General features: G+C 31.7%; 1 protein-coding gene across 12 annotated transcripts in view; it reads right to left on the minus strand.

Moving 5' to 3' along the window:
• Positions 1 to 6,024: 6,024 nt before the first annotated feature.
• LOC143244252 (exonuclease mut-7 homolog) overlaps positions 6,025 to 20,948 on the minus strand; it is a 68,267-nt gene continuing 53,343 nt past the window's right edge. For 9 of the 12 annotated variants that reach the window (XM_076488576.1, XM_076488580.1, XM_076488578.1 and 6 more), the window contains exons 15-18: positions 18,836 to 19,021; positions 14,682 to 14,735; positions 10,461 to 10,591; positions 6,025 to 6,410 (exon numbers count right to left, since the gene is read on the minus strand). In XM_076488576.1, coding sequence (XP_076344691.1) covers positions 6,233 to 6,410; positions 10,461 to 10,591; positions 14,682 to 14,735; positions 18,836 to 19,021 — 549 coding nt within the window. In that variant the 3' untranslated portion in view covers positions 6,025 to 6,232. Of the gene's footprint in view, positions 6,411 to 8,187; positions 8,497 to 10,460; positions 10,592 to 14,681; positions 14,736 to 18,835; positions 19,022 to 20,948 lie in introns of all 12 variants that reach the window. The other 3 variants (XR_013024988.1, XR_013024987.1, XR_013024989.1) reach the window with 1 other exon arrangement.

The raw sequence follows: 20,948 nt of genomic DNA on the forward strand, positions 1-20,948 counted from the left end.
GTTGTGTGCGTTCAGGGATTAATAATTTTTGTCGGCCTTACATCCCATGCAATTTTATGTAGAATAAAATTATCAATGGGCACCCACTAAGACCAAGGGCCCTAAGACCGAGACCCCTCTAGCCCCTAACTAAATACGCTACTGATTGTACCTATATCGACTCGAAAGTAATTTGCTCATCGTGAAACCTCGACAGGATATAAAAGAACGTTAGTGTATAAATCATTATTGTAATAATCGTTATTACAAATCGTATTATTGTTTGTATATTAAAATATATTTGTATTAGGAAACAAAGCAATGTGTACCAATCTCAGTAGTATATACATTTAATTAACTTCTAAATTACAATTTAATTCAGGTTTACGCTATTTGAAATCGTAACACATGCTGTCCTCCGAATTGTAACGTTAGTTGCACCATTCCGAAATTTAGCGATATATTAATGGCCAAGAACCATGAGCTTTTCACTTATATATATAGTTCATCAGTTGATATAGGCCTGGGAGAGATAGGTGTGTGTGAGTTTGTTTTTCTTATAAAAGCCATATCGGGCTATCTACTAAGCCCACTAAGGGGAATCGAACCCCTTATTTTGCGTCATAAATCTATAGACTTACCGCTGTACTAGCGGGGGGGGTGAGAGATAGGTAAGTAGAAATTCTAAAACAGATATTCATCAATTACCTCTGTGTTGTATATGGTGTAAATAATTTTAAAGACGCTGGTATTAGTTATATTCAAGCAGAACGTTGCCTAATGAAACGTAATAGCCAAATGGTGTTTATGTTGTGTATAGAAACGGTGTGTGAACCACTTAATATGCGAATTTTAATGATATGGATGTTTAAGCTTCACATGTTTAAACTAACAAAAATTATATACCATTGTATAGGTAAAATGAAACAAAACATTAAATGCAATAGAGACATATAAAAATAGCAACAAAAAATAATTAGTAACATTAATATCTCTCTATAGATAATGTTTCTTTGGTACTTTACATAGAATATAAATTGCTCAAAAAATAAAGGAACAAGTACATATTTCAGTATATTTTTATCATAACTAAATTTATGTATGAAAAACATCCTTTCGTCCACAAGTGTATTTTTTAAGCTTGCAAGTGAAGTTTGAAGCAACTCAAACGAATCTCACCTCAGTCAAGGAGAATACAACTCAAGGTACCCTATATAAGGTTGTTACGTAAAACTATGCATTCCTCATTAATTCTCAAAACAAACACCAACTTTTGCGGCTTATTTTGTCAGCGTGTACCTTCATCTTGTGTACCCAAGCAGTCAGACTCTATCTGACAGAGAACGAGGTGGCCAGGGTGGTCAAAATGCTGGAGGATGGCACGGCGCGTTGGTGTGTCACCATAAAGCTTCATCAACTGACTTTGGCGACGCTACCAGGAGACGAACACTTATGGCAGGAGACCAGGTCAAGACTGTCATCGCTGCACAACAGCCAGAGAGGACCGCTACATCGTGATTACCGCTCTGCGGGAGAGGTTAGCTACGGCTAGGTCACTGCGAAATGACCTTCAGCATTCCACTGGAACCCATGTGTCCACCCAAACAGTTCGCAATCGTCTGCTTGAAGGATGCCTTAGGGCCAGACGGCCTGCAAGAGTGTGGATACGCCGAGGAGAGTGATTTTCCACCTGTAACATTATGCAAGTCGACGCTTATGGAGGAGGTCCTGTAATGGTCTGGACAGGCATATCCTTGGGTGACCACACGGACTTACTCATACTCGACAGGGGGTGCTCTGAACGCACAACGATATTGAGACGAAATTCCGGAACCCATTGTGAGGCCTTTTGCCGGTGCTAGGTTCATTCTAATGTAGGATAACGCACGAGCCTACGTCGCCAGCCCGTGTATGGACTTTCTTGACGAGGAAGAAATAGAGACTTTTGAGTGGTCCGCCAGATCTCCAGATTTAAATCCAATTGAACATTGTTAGGATATGTTGTCGAGGCGTGTTAGTAAACACCAACATCCTCCTTAAAATGTACAGGAACTCCGGCAAGGCCTAGTAGACTGCCAAACCAAAAGATCACATTGATAGACAGATTCAGTGTGCCAAATCGGTGTCAGAAGTGTGTCACAGCCCGTGAATGTCGCACTAGATATTGAATGATTCAAACATTTCTTGAATAAACGAACGTAAACTGTTTCAAGTGTTGTTTCATATGGGATATCAGTTTTGGTGATATTGGCCATTTTTAAACATTTTATTTTTCCATGTTTTACTGTTCATCACACATTAAAAAATGGATACAGATGGAACTGAAATGAGGTAAATTGCCTAAAAAAATAAAAATATGATTACATTTGAAATACTGAGATAAATTGTATGAAAAAAAACGTACTTGTTCCTTTAAGGTTTTAGCAGTTTTTATTCACGTGGGTTCTCTTTCTTAATCCAACTAAATGGCAACTCATACATTTCACATTATCTCCTCACTGTAGACTGTTTAAAGGCATAATAATATTTAAATGACAATTCCAACAACACAGCTAAACAGTGGAGGTTAAAATTGGATTTTCCTTGAAATATAATACAGTTTTGAATTAAGCCACTGTTTCAAAATAGCCTCTAAACATCTAAATTCAAAAGTGTCTGTTCAAGACAAAGATTTTAAAGTTTTTTCATAGATGTTAATCACAGGTAAATTAACCAAGACGAATATACTAAGAGGTTTAGGTCACAAATAAATGTGTAAATGTTTACAGTATCGGATTTGTGATTAATTCATCATCTAGTACGCTCTCCAGGTTGTCTTCTGTAGAATTCATTGGCACCAAATATAAAAAAGATTTGGACTTCTTAAAATCTCATGTCAACATAACGATTTCTATAAAGTATATTCTCGCCTAAAATTGTGTCACTTCGTTTCAAGAGAATACATCAACTTTATAACTAGATAGTTGGGATTAACAAGTTTAAAATGTTATGACATTATGATTCCTTTAAATAATAATTTTCCAAGGTTGGATAATATTTAAGCAATTGTTATCTACAGATGTGAAGAACAAGTAAAAATAATGAGAAGCAATTTTTTCATTTGTATATTCGTGCTGTTAAAAGATAATTTTGTGGTTCAAATAATCATTGAATTAATGGAATTTTATTTTCGTCGGGTTCGCGCCCGAGTCGCGCCAAACATGCTCGCCCTCCCAGCCGTGGGGGCGTTATAATGTGACGGTCAATCCCACTATTCGTTGGTAAAAGAGTAGCCCAAGAGTTGGCGGTGGGTGGTGATGACTAGCTGCCTTCCCTCTAGTCTTACACTGCTAAATTAGGGATGGCTAGCACAGATAGCCCTCGAGTAGCTTTGTGCGAAATTCCAAAAAACAAACAAACATTTATTTTCGTATTAGGACTTTTCCTACATATTTTTTTGCAGATTGTTAAAAAAAATTCGAAACAGCAAAGTAAAACTAACGTAAAAATTTATTATTCTAAAGTCTTAGAGTAAAATCCTGTTTTAACTGCTCCTAAAAGTGGTATTAAATTAAAGGTAGTCTCTCATGAAATGTAAGTTAACTAGTAAGACGTATGTGGTTCAGAATTGTGGTAAGTACAGGTTGTAATTCCATTACAATGGTCATAAAACACACCCTTTTAACTGTATTTTTTCACTAAAAGGATAGGGGAAATTAGTAAATATAACAATCATTATTTGCTTTGAATATTTTCATAATTTATTAGTATATTATTGTAAATTCAACACCAAATATGTCAAATTTATAATGTTATGATGTGAAACAAAATTACTCATAACAATAGTCATGCTTTTATTAGGTTTGTACAGTTAAAATTTCTTTAAGCAATTGATGTAGTCTTCTAACTTCATACAATGTATGTTTCAAACATTTCATTAAATGTATCGTCAATCGATTTCTTAAGTCGACTCGTCTGTCGAAATGCATACACTATTGTAATGAGAATTCATCATGATCTACGACCTAAACTACAATTACACACGTATTTCAAAGGTTAGAATTGGCAGAGATACGTTTCTTACATGGCTTCATCTCTTGGAAACGAATGAAAACTGATACATCGTGTCAGGAGTAATTTGTACGCGGTGGTCATAATAACCTTCTTCGACTTGTTCTTGTTTTGATTTTAACATGACTTCAGCGCCATCAGTGTCGTAAATACAAAAGAAATGAAGTAAGAAATAAATAAAAGGAGGAAAGAGTCATTTTACTGGACTGACCTTTACACTAATGTACAATTTATGCAAAGTTCCCTCACTGTATTTGTTAACAATTAATAGTATATTTTATTTTCATTTCTCTTTTATTATATTACTAGCATAAAAGTCCATGAAAAATGAAAGGAAAACCACTACAAACCAAAACTATTTCGTATAATAGACTGGCAATAGACAAAACGGAGTAAACATGCTAAACATTGATGTCTCTGGAAAAACTACACGTCCAAACACACTTATTTTTCTTCTGAGGAAAAGTCATCCTCTACCCTACAGACACCTGTATATTCAGTCTGCTTTAACAAAGGCTTTTAAGCTTTAAGCTCAGATTCGCATTAACTTTAACCTTTTTTTAAAAGGCTATGATGTAACGAGAATGCACTTCCGTGTCTTCGATTATAGGAACCTTCCGTCTTTCTTTATCGGATCCTAACAAGCTTCACGTGGATGGTGTGATGTCACACACACAATGCCCTGCGTGATTTGGTCCTGGGAACACCATCTTTGAGAGGTATTTATATAGCAGCAAAACAGAAAATTTAGAGTTATTTATCTTAACGATTAAATTCAAATAAAATGGGAATGGACAATCAAAAGATGAAATACTGTATGAGAAAAAGAGATGAAAACTGCGGTAGTAACACAAAGGTAATACTTCTTACTTGTAAGTACATTACTCTCAAGACTTCATTCTGTGCTCTTTCAAACAAATTCCCTTTTGTTTCAGTATGCAGAACAATCAATAAAAATGTTATAGGCTAACAAAACATTTTATTCATGATGCTATAGACACGTAGGTTCATGAAATCTTGAAATAAATAAATAAAAATGCCATAATTCGAGCACTTTTGAAAGTGATCGGCTTATGGGGTTTTAAAAACATTTTATGTCTTTGAAAACAGTCGGGGCACTTGCATAGACCTTTCTCCAGAACTATGACAGTTTATAAATATACTAGCGTTAAAGCCCGTCAAAAATGACGGGAAAACACTAGAAACCAAAAGTGGCAACACTCCAAGGAAATATAAATTTTTCTTCCCCAGGAACATGCTACACACTGCTCCGAGATGTACTTCATATAACCGATCAAATAAAAACAAACAACAGGATGCACAAACATCTAATGTACTAGTCGGAGCTGAACATGAAATGACAATTAGACATAGTACAAACAATACAATGTGTTGCTTTACTAAAATAATGTAGAAATAAGGTTGTTAATTACATACACAAGAAACTAGAATGGTAGCAAACGTACTGAACTTGACAGAGAAAACTACGTACTTCAAGAACAAACAGCGTGTGAGTTTTTGTAAAGAAAGAAAGAGACATAGCAACTGTATATAAGTGAACCAGACAGACAGTAGAGTTATGGACTTTAAACTGGGCACTTAGTAAACCACATTAATGGTAATAATACTATACACGTCAACTGGACATTAATGAATTAAAGAAATCTACTGTGCTAGACTTGATAACTAGATACTCAGTTAGCTACAAGAAAACTATAGTAACTTAACACTTACTAAATGAAATAATACCATTCTAGTAAAAAAAATTGTGGGATACTTCATGAACTATAAGAACTGCTCATTACTATACCTGACAACTAGAAAATCAGAAGAACTGTAAAGGCCAGGCTTTGTAACTGTACACATCTAATGAACTACAAGGACAGTTCATTACTAGTCTTTTCAACTGCACATTGTTGTGTTTTAAAGAACCAAAGTGAGCAAACCTACTCAAGGACAGTGTATGTTGTGTTTAACGGACTAACGTGAAAAATCTTCATGAGAACAGTTTATTCAGTTTTAATTGGCCCACGTTAACAAGTGTACACAGAACAATTTGTTTCTAATGATTTCGCTTCACAGTTTGGCATTTGACATGACACAAAGATCTCTGACCTACAAAGAAATTTCCAAAAAACTTGCTCATTATTTTAACTACACAAATACACTTCATGTTCTGAATCCCACATATCATCATCTTCATCTAGAAACTCAGAAACAATAGGTATTTCTTTTTTCTTTTCATTCTGTTGGCCTGGGTCACAGCTAGATTTGGCAACTTTTTTATCTTTATCTTTACCAACTTGAGATGATACAGTTGTTGACAATTCAATCTCCTTAACAGGTTGTCCATACTGGTTAGTTTCAAAGTTTTGGATGTTCTGGAAGTAATTAAGCAAACCATATATGACAAGTTAAAAATACTTCTCACAATTTTTGAACAGTTTAACCATTCATAGCATGTACGAATGTCAAGAACAACCATACCCACTACAGCAATAGAAGTAGAAACAAGATGATTAATAATAAATGAAAATCAACAATTTATATAGCTTGTGTTGTTCCTGCACAACTGATAACTTTGGAATGATCTTATTACATCCTTAGTATTAAACTAAAATAGACAAGGATGAGAAAAACTAACTATACTACAAATATTTAAAAAAATATATTAAACAACTATTATAATTTACCATGCATTGTTCCTAGTTTTAACTATAAGATGTACATTTTGATGCTATAACAAATTTTTATTTTTGGTTATTTTGTAAATCTTAAAAAATGATAGCATAGAAGTCTACAGTATCATCCATTACAACTATGGCCAAAGAAATAGTTAATAACAAATGTAACCCCAAGATACACAGTAGTACAGACCATAGAGAATGTTAGTTAACAGGCGTACAGTATGTCTAACAACAACCACTACGAACAAAGAAATAGTTAATAACAAATGTAATCCTAAAATACACAGTAGTACAGACCTTACAGAATGTTAGCTAACAGGGCCACAGTATGTTTAATCACAATAACTATGGACAAAGAAACAGCTAGTGAGAGATCTGTTCATAATATATACAGTAGTTGAACATAAATAATCTGTTTGTTTTTTATAAGAGGAAGAGAGCCTCAACTAGTGTATAGCATGAAAAAATAATGAGTACACAAACTCCAAAAAGCATTTAATATCAAATTATGATTTAATTCAGCTTTTATAATTAACTTTAAAAAAATACATTTTCTAAAATAATAAACAAACTCAAAACATAAGATATATCTGCTAAACATTCAAGAGAACCAGCTTAGAATTCCAATAGACCAAAAGCATTATATAACTCTACAAATATAACATCTATGAAACTCTGTTAACATTTTTTAATGAATTATTAACTGAGTAAAACTATTTTTTTCCAAATATGTAAGCATTTAAAAAGAATAATTTATTCACTTTCTGTAAGAATTTTAAAAAATACCAAAAAAAAAACTGAGTTGGTAAAATAAATCAATTTGTACTAATGTTGCATGAACAGCATCCTGTTCTTAGTTCTTCACTGTGGTAAAGCTGCATGGGTGAAAGACTTAAACACCTACACTTCTTCTGTAGACTTCCTGCCATTATTTACAATGTTTACACTTCATAATTTTATTATTCTTTTTGCAGTTGAGTTTGATAACAAGACAATAAATTTTTAAGATGGCTTAAACAAGTATAAAACCATCCTATGTTTAAACCACCACTGATACTCAGAATATTATATCGATTAAAAACATTTTAATTTCAAATAAAGAGCCAAACAAACATCAGCAAATGGAAATTGATGGAAGTAATCTTAACTGAACAAAACACATCCTATGCTAAACCAACATAAATTCTCTAAGCTGTTAAACAACCTCTGGTCATGTGACCTTTTCAACCTATAATATATATTCACAAACAGACACATATACATTCCTGTTTGTATGTATATTGTGTACCCGATGTTGATAAAACCTTGTTGAAACATTACATGTTTGTTACTGAGTTAAACTTGTAATAATATTTTCTTCATTACCCATTCAAGCCATCTTTAAACATTTTAAAGTTAGTTGTACATGAACTGTTCAGATACATCTTAATTACACATTACTAATTCAATAAACTGTTTAAAACATCCATACTTCATCAACTAGAAGTTTTGACCATGTCTGTTTTATGCGATCATGGTGAGATCCATCCCAGTATACTTTTCCACAACTTTTACACACGTAAAACAGGGCCAGTCTGTCAAATACAGATTCTGCAAGACAGTCAAGCTGTATTCTAACACCACTGTCTATTACTGCACTGTCTAGGTTAATAAAGCCTCCACTGTATTCATGTATTTCTTCCTCATTAATTAGCACTGGACAAGGAACACTCTGATGATGGAGCCACATGTTATAGAGATCATTTGAAGGAATATAAACATATTTATTTCCATTGCAGACCTACAAATGAAACTTGCATTATATTAAAGTATCTACAAAGTATTACACTAACTACAATGTATTAGAGTAAACAGTGTTTTAATTTAACAATTTTCTTAACTGAAAATATATTTCAGAAAGATTCTTCTCTTCTTTGTACAATGAAGAGCAACTGTACCTTACTAGCATTACCATTAATACAATTAAATGATGAAAAACTGATTTTGTGATTGTCTCTTTTCTTTTTATCTTATCAGGAAAAACAAAAATAAACCAGGTAGAGCTATGTTTCATAGGACTAACAATGGCCTTGATAATGAACAAACCTCTTCAGTTGGATTAAACAATGGGAAAAGACAAGACATGCATCCCTAAAGTATGATTCTGATTAAAAGAAAATCAAAATGAAGATAATTCAAATGAATGTTCCAACTAAACAGCTCAAATTTAGTATCTTTCTGTCAGAAAATTTAAAAAATTCAGTAAAAAAAAAGGCTAAATAATGAATATTAAAGGTGAAAACAATAAGTGCATAAATTCATTTATCTCTGATGATAAAAATACTTGAAGAAAGCACTGCCAGAAGGAAACTGAGCTTTTGTTCACATGCTAATGAAGTTCTTACACAGAAGGATGTGTCACCTTCTTGCTATTAGAATAAACAATACAGGAATTTACATGACAATGCATGAGTTAATAACTCTTCATGGTGCACAAAATTTAGTAGCATTACTAAAGTAACTGTAAGATGTTATGTCAACCATGGTGTAATACAGCATTTAGAAAGTATTATAAAAAACCAAAATCTATTACACTAAAGACAAAGTATTACTGTAACTAAGGTGCATTACAACAATTATAAAGTAATACAGTAATTATAAAGTATTACAATAACCAGAAAGTATTAAAGTAACTACAGCAGTCTTATGGTGACGACAATATATCAAAATAAATAGTCTTCCAGAATCTATATAATTTTACAGCGACTAAAATATATTACAGTAATATATAAAGTATTACAATAACAATAATCTGTTAATAGTATCTACAATGGTATTACAGTATCTACAATATATTTTATAATAACTACAATGATATTACGATAACTAAAGATAATGTATTACAGTGTTGTTCCAGATGTACTAAAATTTGATTTAAAGAAACTAGTGGTGTTTAACACATACAAAGAATCAAATAAAAACCTTCCAAAGCTATTCAGTTATAAGCAATCAATAAAAGTGCATTTCTTCAAATTTTACACACTTTAATATTTTATGGTTACTGTAATACAATATCTTTCTGCTAAATGTTCAAACTGAACAACATTTCTGCCTTATGATAGATATATTGATGATTATTGTATGGAAGGTTCATCAGGTATTGCCATTCAAAAACCCATAAAGGTTACCTGTTATTGAATAGTCAAAAAAGCTAAGCACAGAAAAATTACAATTGTGATTGTCAAATGTAAAGGCATGGTGAGCCTGAAGTTTGGATCTCAGTACTAATAAGTCCAGCATCAGGCTGTAAACACCACTACAAAGAGCTTGTAGTTTGGGCCTCAGTACTGGAAAATCCACTACTAGGTATTAGGCTGTGAAAACCACTAAGATACAAAAATTCTTTAGTTTAAATCTCATTACAATACTTTTAACCTACTTAACATCTGGTCAGTTTCTGTATGTTATCTAAACAAGTGGGCAATGATAACAAGTTGTCTTGTAATCTTTGTATTTTGGTCAATCACAAGAATTATGCCACTAACTTGGTTATGAAAATAAGTCAACAAACTAAATTTAGAGATATTTCAGTTAATAGTGAGATGTGACTCACTAAACTACTCATACATAACAGTATGGTGTTCATTATATGATAACTCACAATTGTTTATTTTCAATATCACCTTTGCATTACACTTAAGATGCTTATCAACTAACTAAATTACTTATCTATCACTGGCACTAGAATAAAAGAGAAACACTGACTGGACACCGAGTAAACAAATCATCTTCTGTAACTTGGATGTTGTAGTATTTAAAACAATTTCTGCTTGTTCCTTTGCTGTTGAGTCACAAGGCACATTAAAGCACATGCCTGGAGGAACATGATTCTTCAGCTGAAAAAGTAATTGACACAGTTAGTTTATACAGTTTATAGTTTTCACTTTCAAACTGGAATATAAGTAGTTTCAAATGACAATGTTTTCAAAGACTTATATTGCTACAAATCAAAATTATACACTGAGAATTCATATATAAAATAAATGATGGCAAACTGACATACTGTTTCTATGCCACTAATCCCACATAAGTCTTTATTCTTAACAAATATATCTAGTCTAACTATTTAAAGCTTATTGAAAATTCTAAGATGCAGACCCATTACTACAAGTAAATGTCATGATTTTGAAGATCAGTGCATTTAAAAAACCGTTTCTTACAAAAATAAAAAAATTTCAGAACAGAGATAAGCTTTGTGTTTTATTAATTTTAACTAGAGATCTAAAACCACATCTTAAAAATATCAAAACAGTCAATATTACTACTTTTGTAACATATTAATAAATAGCACAAATTTGATACCATAATCTACTCTAGAGTGGAAATGTTCTTTTATGCAGTTAAAACTGCAACTTTTCAATGGGCAGGTCAATTTCATGTAATATATGATTAAAACAATTACAAGTTTATTATGTAGTGTAACAACTATTTACATTGAACATATTCAATAGTAAATATTTAACATGAGATTATTTCAAAAATATATCAAAACACACAGAATGGAGTTTTATGGGTTACAATTGGTAGATAGAAGAGTTCCAGGAGTTCTGTTTTGCTCTCTCGTTAAGAGTAGGTCAAAGTGCACTTCACAACATTTTTATTGAGTTACATTCAAAATTTAATAAATTACTTCATCATTGTATACAACTGGTATCAAAATACACATAATAAATGAAATTTCAATATTCTATATGTTCTAAGTTCTTAATTTTATAAGGAAATATACTGAAAAACACTCAATCTCCCTGATAGTTGAAATCTAGATCTTCCCTCTTCTCTAATTTATTTATCAGCCCTCTAAAATGTATGGAACTTAATGTAAACTACTCATTATAATATAGACATTACTAAAGCAAAACATAATTTTCATAGCCTTTAATTTTATTTGTTTATGGCACCATAAATTAAAACAAACCAAACCCACTTGCTATGCCTAACTGTTACATTCTCTCTTTCACAAATTTCGAACAGTTCTCTCTGACTTTTTATAATATTTATAACCAACAGAAATCCAAAGTTTAATCTTCCAAATGATGTGTTATGTTGTTTCCTGTAAAGCGTATTGTCTATTTCACATCAGTTGGAACATTTCTATTGGTGTTCACACCAACTAGCTTGGCTAAATTTTTAAAGACTTATCACACAGTTAGAAAGCCAGATAAGTTACAATGATTAAGAACATTGCTTGTTTTGTGCATGTTATTATCCTGTGTCCAGAAGTGCATTATTTAATTAAAAAAAATTAATAAACTAATACCTTAAGTATACATAATTAACCTTAATTTTCATCAACAGTTAACAGCATAAAACAAAAGGACAAGGGTATGTACCACGTTTTTCTTTGTTTTTCATTATTATAAAATTAAACAAAATGTGAAAGTTAGTCAATTATTAGGTCAGATAAGGTTAAATCATGAAAAATAATATTAACAACTCTTCATAAGGTATGTACCACTTTTTTGTTTTTCATTATATTCATTATTATAAAACTAAAAGAAATGTGAAAATTAGGTAATTATTAAGTCAGATAAGATTAAATCATGAAAATAATAGTTCTTCACGAGGTATGTTCATGAGCAGTTTATGCATTACATGATTAAATAAAGTAACTTGAGCCACACATTCATCAAGGATTTTACAACTTGTGCAATGATATTAACAGTTATACATAAGTCAAATGTCAACAAAACAATAAAAGTTAAGTATAGACATGTGTATACTTTTTTGAGCTACTTAGGATAAACAAATATAGTTTCCTGTTACAATCTGCAGCCATTCTAGAAAGAAAAAAATGGTAATTTAGATCCATTTTGTATTTTTTATGGTGGTTATGAAATCAGTCAAATTGATTCAATGCATAGAGTTATGATGTGAAAATACAAACAAAATATAAAGTTCATTGAAACAAAATTCTTGACATATATACAGGTGGTTTCAAATTTCTAATCTTAAAATTTTTTAACTCAGAACAGTCAACACACTAACTCTGTATATTAAAAATATGTAGTTAAAAATTAGATTTTTGTATGCAAAAGACTTGTACCATTAACTGAAAGCTTGTAAAATTTCATGAAGATAAACAAAAGTACATTAAAAGATGTACAATGGAAACCGATGGTTAAATATTCAGTCATCAACTTGGCCAAGACTGTAGCAAGAGGGTTAAAGAAGGTTTTAATCAGCATAACATCTGTGATTTCTCTTTAATTTATATCAGTTTTGATTCATGGTATTTGAGTGTTGTTTTTTGATATAGAATCTCTTGCTGTTTTTTAAACTGTTCTTTGTAAACAAAAATCATACTTTTAATGAAGTATTGTTATTAAAGATTTGTCTGTTTCATTAATAGTCCAAGTACTTTCATGTTATGTTTAAAAAAAAAAGTCTTCATCCCAAAAATTTCAAATATTATTTGTGTAATCTCTAAAACCTCTTAAATACATTTCAAACATTTGTTTTCAGTAATATTTTGTATGTTGTTTGTTATTTTCTCTATCATAACTATGTGGGGTCTGTCAGTTTGAATGCCCTTGTAAACATAAACAAATTAGGAAGTAAATATAAATTATGTTGTTTTTTTTCATGCTTAAATGACTATAAATTATAACATAAAAACACAAACATTTAGTTTAATAGCTTAAGTCTCATAATGTTATATATTTATATTATTATTATACTGACCTTCCAGTCATGCCTGGATAACATAACATATATTGACTCAATATGTGTGCACTCATGTTACTGTATAAAATAATATAAAACTAACCTTTAGTCTTTACAAAGTGACCCTGTCTTTGCTGAACTTTAGTGGATTAGTATTTTTGTAATAACTAGTCACATTTCAGTTATTGTACATTATATGTATTTGGACCATTACTATTTAGTTATTAAACTTATTTTTTTTAAATATACAAAAAGAAGTAAAGCAAACAATTATCTCTTCTAGCTTCAACCTTTGAACTTGGTTGCTGCCCAACACAGTTTGCCAAACCTTTTAAAATTTCACACATGAAGGATAAGAAATGAAATTTGTTTTCAACTTTATTTAAGGTTTATGTATACACACACACAGAGTTGAATAACCAAATAAATAATAAATTATATCAATACCGTAGAATTCCACTAAAACTTATCAAGCTTAATAACTACATTGTATTTAAGTCTCGAAAAATATGAATCTCTGAGAAGACTAAAAGACAAAACCTACCTCCTTGAAATCTTGATTTAAAAGGAAATGGTAGCCTTTTAACACATTAAAATGGCTAAGAAAACTACTGACTGGCTATTTACATGTCTTATACTGAAGTAATTGTATATAAGGAACCATTTTGAAAAATGAAAAGAGGTTAATAAGGGCCATTGTGTTTGATTCAGAACATAAGCCTTATCTCAGCGAAATAAAAAGACAGGATGTTATTTCTTATTCTAGCTACAGTATTGGTAAGAACCTGCCGAGTCCACTGAGGGGAATCAAACCCCTCATTTTAGCATTGTAAATCCGTAGACTTACTGCTGTACTAGCAGCAGACAAATTTGTACAAAACTATACACTTAGTATTTTTGTGACATCACAAACACCTAATTTTAACCAGTGCTACATTCAACAAATCGCATGAAAAGAAAAGAAATATTTAAGGTGATCTTTTAGTATTTACTTTTAAATTAACTTGTATATACTATCAAAATTTGAATTTTAATCTACAATCTGATACCAAACGTATTGACACAAATTCATAAAATAGTAGTTAAATAAAAATTTGAATGCAAATCAACAAATGTGAAGACATGACCCTTGACCTGTCACAAAAGAATCAAATAGAATAATCACCCTCAACATCCAAATGATATGAAGGTTAAAAAAAAAGACTGTCATATGTGTTAAGAAAATAACTTTTCATCAGAAAAAAAAGAAAAGCAAAAACTCACCATCGCATATGGAGTACCACTTGTTAAAATACATCGATCCTCACGTTGGGCAATCTAGCATCAACAACAAATTATTTTACCTTGCATCTACTAAATTTGTTTTTATAAACATTTCAGCTCTTGTGAACAGCAGCAGTAAAACAAAATAAAAATTACTGTCCTGAAAAAAAAATCAGTTTTTAAACATTCACTTATGAGTATAACTCCAGTTTTTAAATTTCACCTATCAGTACAACTCCAGTTTTTAAATTTCACCTATCAGTACAACTCTTGTTTTTAAATGTTTGCCTGTCAGCACAACTTTGGTTTCTGGACATTCATATATTGGTACAACTCTGGTTTCTAGACATTCATATATCAGCACAACTCTGGGTTTTAGACATTCACCCAGCAGTAAAATTCTTGTTTTCAGACATTCACCTATCAGCACAACTCTGGTGGTTAGACATTTGCCTATCATTACAAATCCAGTTTTTAGAAATTTACCTATCACCACAACACCAATTTTTAAACATTCATCTACCAGTATAACTCTGGTTTTTAGACATTCATTTATTAGTTTTTAAAGTTCACCTATCAGTACAACTCTTGTTTTTAAATGTTTGCCTATCAGTACAATCTCAGTTTTTAAATGTTTGCCTATCAGTACAACCCCAGTTTTTATACATTCACCCATCAGCACAATCCTGGTTTTTATACATTTACTCATCAGCAAAATGCTAGTTTTCAGACATTCATATATCAGTATAACTCCAGTTTTTAAACATTTAACTATCAGCAGAACTCTGATTATTAGAGATTTACCTATCAGCAGAGCTCTGGGTTTTAGACATTCACCTATCAGCACAACTCTGGGTTTCAAACATTCACCTATCAGTACAACACTAGCTGTGAGACATTCACCTATCATAACAATTCCAGTTTTTAGAAATTCACCTATCAGCACAATATTGGTCTGTGAGATATTCACCTATCATAACAATTCCAGCTTTGAGAAATTCACCTATCAGCACAATATCCAGTTTTAGATATTCACCTATCAGCAACAATAGCTGTGGTTCACCTATCAGAACAATTCCAGTTCACCTATCAGCACAACAATGGTTGTGAGACATTCACCTATCAGCACAACAATAGTTGTGAGACATTCACCTATCATAACAACTCTAGTTTTTAGAAATTAACCTATCAATGCAACTACAGCTTTTAAACATTCACCTATCAACACAACTCTGATTACACTATGCAATAAAATTTTTACTTTTTCTTGTTCCTGGGTAGAAAGTGTTATTTCCCAATTGCTTATGCCTAAAGTAAATGGAAAGGCCTATTTTTCTCTTCAAACTTTGCTTTTGTGACCTGGGTAATAAAAATTTCAAATTCACCCATTTTCCAGAACATTCCAGGTAAATTCAGTGCTGAGTAGCTGACAGAGATTTTTCTCGAACTTACAAGAACTTTCTAGAATGATGTAGAAGTTACAAGAGTTTTCAAGAACATTTTAGAATTTTCTAGAACTTTCCATAGTAATATATATACAGGGGCTCACCAGTCACCACTTCAGTTTAGTTCTAGCTGCCTAAGTGAACACATAAACCTACCTGATTTTATCAGAGATGGCATCAAGAAATTGCAAGCATCCTCCAGATGCATTCTGTTATGTATATGGTCAATTTATCACAATAGACCGAGTTCTCTGTGAGAAGGCATAATGTTTAGTGTAAACAACTAGTGGACCTCCAGAAGGTGTTCCCACCATTGCACATAAAATTGGGTCTTATGAAACAATTTGTCACAGCTCTTGATAAGGAGTCTTGAAAGTACTTGAAGGCTGCAGACTCCTTATCAAGAGCTGTAACAAATTGTTTCATAAGACCCAATTTTATGTGCATTGGAGGGAAGACTTCTTCCCTAAGCTGTCTGAGACAAAGGTCAAAGGTGGCATCTTTGCTGGACCACAAATAAAGAAGATCCCGGAGTGCACAAAATTCCCCAAGAAGCTCAGTAGAATGGAAAAAAAAGCTTGGAGCAGATTTGTTGCAGTGGTTTGGGGCTTCTTGGGCAAACACAAAACAAAAAATTATGTGAAACTGGCTAGGGCTCTAATGAAGAACTACGGCAAAATGGGCTGCAGAATGTCCCTGAAAATCCAAATCCTTAATGCTTATCTTGATAAATTCAAGGAGAACATGGGAGCATACTCAGAGGAGCAAGGCAAGTATTTCCACCAAGATATACTGGACTTTGAACACTGCTACCAGGGAGCATATGATTAAAACATGATGGGAGACTATATTTGGGGACTGATACGTGAAAGTAATTTACATTACAATCGCAAATCTCAAAATACTACTCACTTCTAAACATTTTTGTTCATTTTTTAGTATAAATACATGTAAATCTTGATTCATATGTTGTTTTGTTCAGAACTTATGTAAACAAAAATGTGCAAATTTACCTGTTTTTACACAGAAAATAGATTAATTTCTAAGTTACATTACACAAAAGTGAAGTTTGAAAGGAATAATGGCAATTTTCTGTATTTTTACAACATAAGCAATTAAGAAATAACACATTCTATCCAGGAACAAATTTTGTGTTACATAGTGTTATTAGACATTTACCTATCAGCATAACTCTGGTTATTAGACATTTATGTATCAACACAACTGTAGATTTTAGACGTTCACCTATCAGCACAACTGTGGATTTTAGATGTTCACCTATCATAACAACTCCAGTTTTTAGAAAGTCACCTGTCAACACAATTCTGGTCATTAGACATTCACCTATCAATACAACATCAGTTTTTAAACATTTACCAATCAGCACAACTCTGGGTTGTAGACATTCACCTATCAGCAGAACAAAATGAACTGGAGCTCATGCTTTTGTTAAAATTTTGTACAACACAAAAAATTAAAACTATGTTTATCTATTGTTTAGGTTTTTTCAGTTGTACATTGTTACAACTCTTTGTGTCTTATTTTATAGATGTGAATAGCGTTAAGTTGAAAATTTGTGCTAGAAATTGTTTGACAAGCATTATAGTGATATATTCAAAAGTTGTATAAGTTTACTACTATGACTGTTTAAACATTAACATAATTTTACTACACAAGGAAATTTAACAAAGAGTTGTTCAACTTATGTTATAAATCAAAAGAATAGTAGGGTGCAAAATATTATTTTTCTTAGATTCCTCTACATTTACAATATTAACTAAATGATACAACACAATGATAACCATGTCAAGTTTTACTTCATAATATTACCCTTATTTAATATAGCACTGCATGATATTGAACAATGATATTACACATTGCTAACATACCGAATAGTACTTCATGGTATTAATTATATCATATCGTAAGTCATGCAAGTCTTACCTTCAATTCTGAAACTCTTTCTATCATTCTATTTTCCAGCTTTAATGCAATAATTCAGTTGCAACATGATTTTCTCATATGTGCTTTGTTTTAAGATTCACTGCAGGTTCAGAACTGTTTTTTTAAAAGGGGTTAACACACCCCCTCTTTTTTATTTTTGAGGGAGAGTCATACCCTGTTGATGCTAGTTCTCAGATTCATTGTATTAAAGACTTCTAATGAAAGGTTCACAAATCCTCATTCAATGTTTTTCAGTTGTTAGAACCAGAGTAATCAATTTCTCTCACAATACATACCCTACTGTCACTAGTTCTAAGATTCAATGGGCACCTGAGGCTTATAATAACTGAATTCATGTTCTCTTGTTTGAGATTTCAGTTGCTAGAACACACTTTATACAGATACCAAATTGTTGTAAGTAGATTTCTCAGAACAGAAACTAAAACTAAATGGGGATAAACTTTTCAGTTTATCAACTACATTTGTCTTAATAAAATAGCTCACTATAGTGACAGTTTCTTTTCTTCTAATTGAACTAGATAACTAGAAAGATAATTTACTATTCTTTTGTGGAAAACATACAAATAATACAAATATACGTCTTTGATTTATTTTAAAGGCAACATTTTTATAGTGAGCTCTCATATTAACTTTTTGATCAAATAAGAAAATAATGGCTTTCAAGCAGTTCACTGAAAAACATAGTAACAATGTTCACAAGTTTTAAATACATGTTCATTTAAATTTAATAAAAGAAAAACATACTTTAGCTGCCTTGTCATGATCATCAGAATTTTCAAGTATCACAGTGTCCACACCACAAATCTGAAGGTTTCGACCTAGGCCCTGTAGCATAGTGTCCACAACTACCTTGAAGTCTCTGGCTTTCATAGCTGGGAAGGCCAATTCAAAAGGAATTTCAGGTTCTGAACAACAAGTTGGCTTGACATTCTATAAACATATCAAGACACGCTTACATATAATGTCCATCTCTAGAAGGCAATGTAATGTACACTGAATGTGTAACAACAGACACTTGCAGGTTATGTCTTAGAACTGCAATGTCTATTCAGAATACAATGATCAGTTTCATGAAATGTAAAGTGTGTACTTCAATTCAAAAGCAGATATCTGCATAGTTTAAATCTAGTATGATTCTTACAACATTTAAACTATTAGAATGTCCATTCAACAAAATTACACAACTTTCAAACTTTAATTATATGACAGTCTGGTATTCAAATAGACCAGATATTACATATCACAAATAGTTTTTTCACACTTTAGAAAGAACAAGCCTAACAGTATACATAAAATTAAAACAAACATGGATGTTAACATATACAATAACTTATCAACATTTGTATCTCTGAAAATGAGTGAAATGAGAACCTATACTAACTTACATTCCAGCATAAAAGGAATAATTCCTACAACAATACATGAAAACATTACATACTGATTTTAAATTTCTTAAAAAAACAATTAGTTTGCTCAAAAACCTTTTATTCAAGAATATCTAACTGTTATTACTTTTAATGCCTAAAATATGGCTGGAATTCTTTAGAAATTATGACACATTAAAGTCAAACCAATGTATCAGTTACACAGGCTCCAGTACCACACAGAAAATGATGAGAAAGAAATAATTCCATTCTACTAAATTTGGTCTTCCTGCAGTTGATGAAAAGATAAATTAAATATCTTCATATAGCTATAAACATTTTACCAAGTAATGGGCCACTCACCACACATATATTAAAATAGGCTGCCCACTATAAATATTTTACACAGTAATGAGCTGCCCACTATACACACTTTACCAAGTAACGAACAACCAAATATAAACATTTTACCAAGTAACGAGCCAGTAATTATAAGCATTTCACCAAGTAATGAGCCAGTAATTATAAACATTTTACCAAGTAATGACCCACTAACTATAAACATTTTACCAAGTAATGAGCTGCCAACTATAAACATTTTACATAGTAATGAGCTGCCCACTATACACACTTTACCAAGTAACAAACAACCAAATATAAACATTTTACCAAGTAATGAACCACTAACTATAAACATTGTACCAATTCATGAGCCACTAACTATAAACATTTTACCAATTTATGAGCAACTAACTATAAACATTTTATCAAGTAATAAGTTGCCCACTGTAAACATTTTACGAAGTAACGAACCACCCACTATAAACATTTTACAAAGTAATGAGCTGTCCACTATAACCATTTTACCAATTAATGAGCAACTATAAACATTTTACCAAGTAATGAGCTGCCCACTATAAACATTTTACCAAGCAAATCAGCTTCCCACTATAAACATTTTACCAAGTAATGAGCTGCCCACTATAAACATTTTACAAAGTAACAAGCCACTAACTAAAAATATTTTACCAATTACTGAGCCACCCACTATAACCATTTTACAAAGTAATGAGCTGTCCACTATAAACATTTTACAAAGTAATGAGCTGTCCACTATAAACATTTTACAAAGTAATGAGCTGTCCACTATAAACATTTTACAAAGTAATGAGCTATCCACTATAAACATTTTACCAAGTAATGAACCACCCACTATAACCATTTTACCAAGTAATGAACCACCCACTATAACCATTTTACCAAGTAATAAGGCACCCACTATAAACATTTTACAGAGTAATGAGTTACCTACTAAATACATTTTAGCAATTAATGAGCCATCCAATATAAACATATCACAAGTAATCTGTGATGATGAGAAAATTATATATTTAAAAACGGCTGGTATGGGTAGAGAAAGCACAAACAGAGAAGAGAACGTTTCAACCTTCTTTGGTCATCATCAGGTTCACAAAGAAAGAAAGGGTTATTGA

Source organism: Tachypleus tridentatus, chromosome 2, assembly GCF_004210375.1.
Source record: "Tachypleus tridentatus isolate NWPU-2018 chromosome 2, ASM421037v1, whole genome shotgun sequence".
In the NCBI taxonomy this organism is placed as follows: Eukaryota; Metazoa; Arthropoda; class Merostomata; order Xiphosura; family Limulidae; genus Tachypleus; species Tachypleus tridentatus.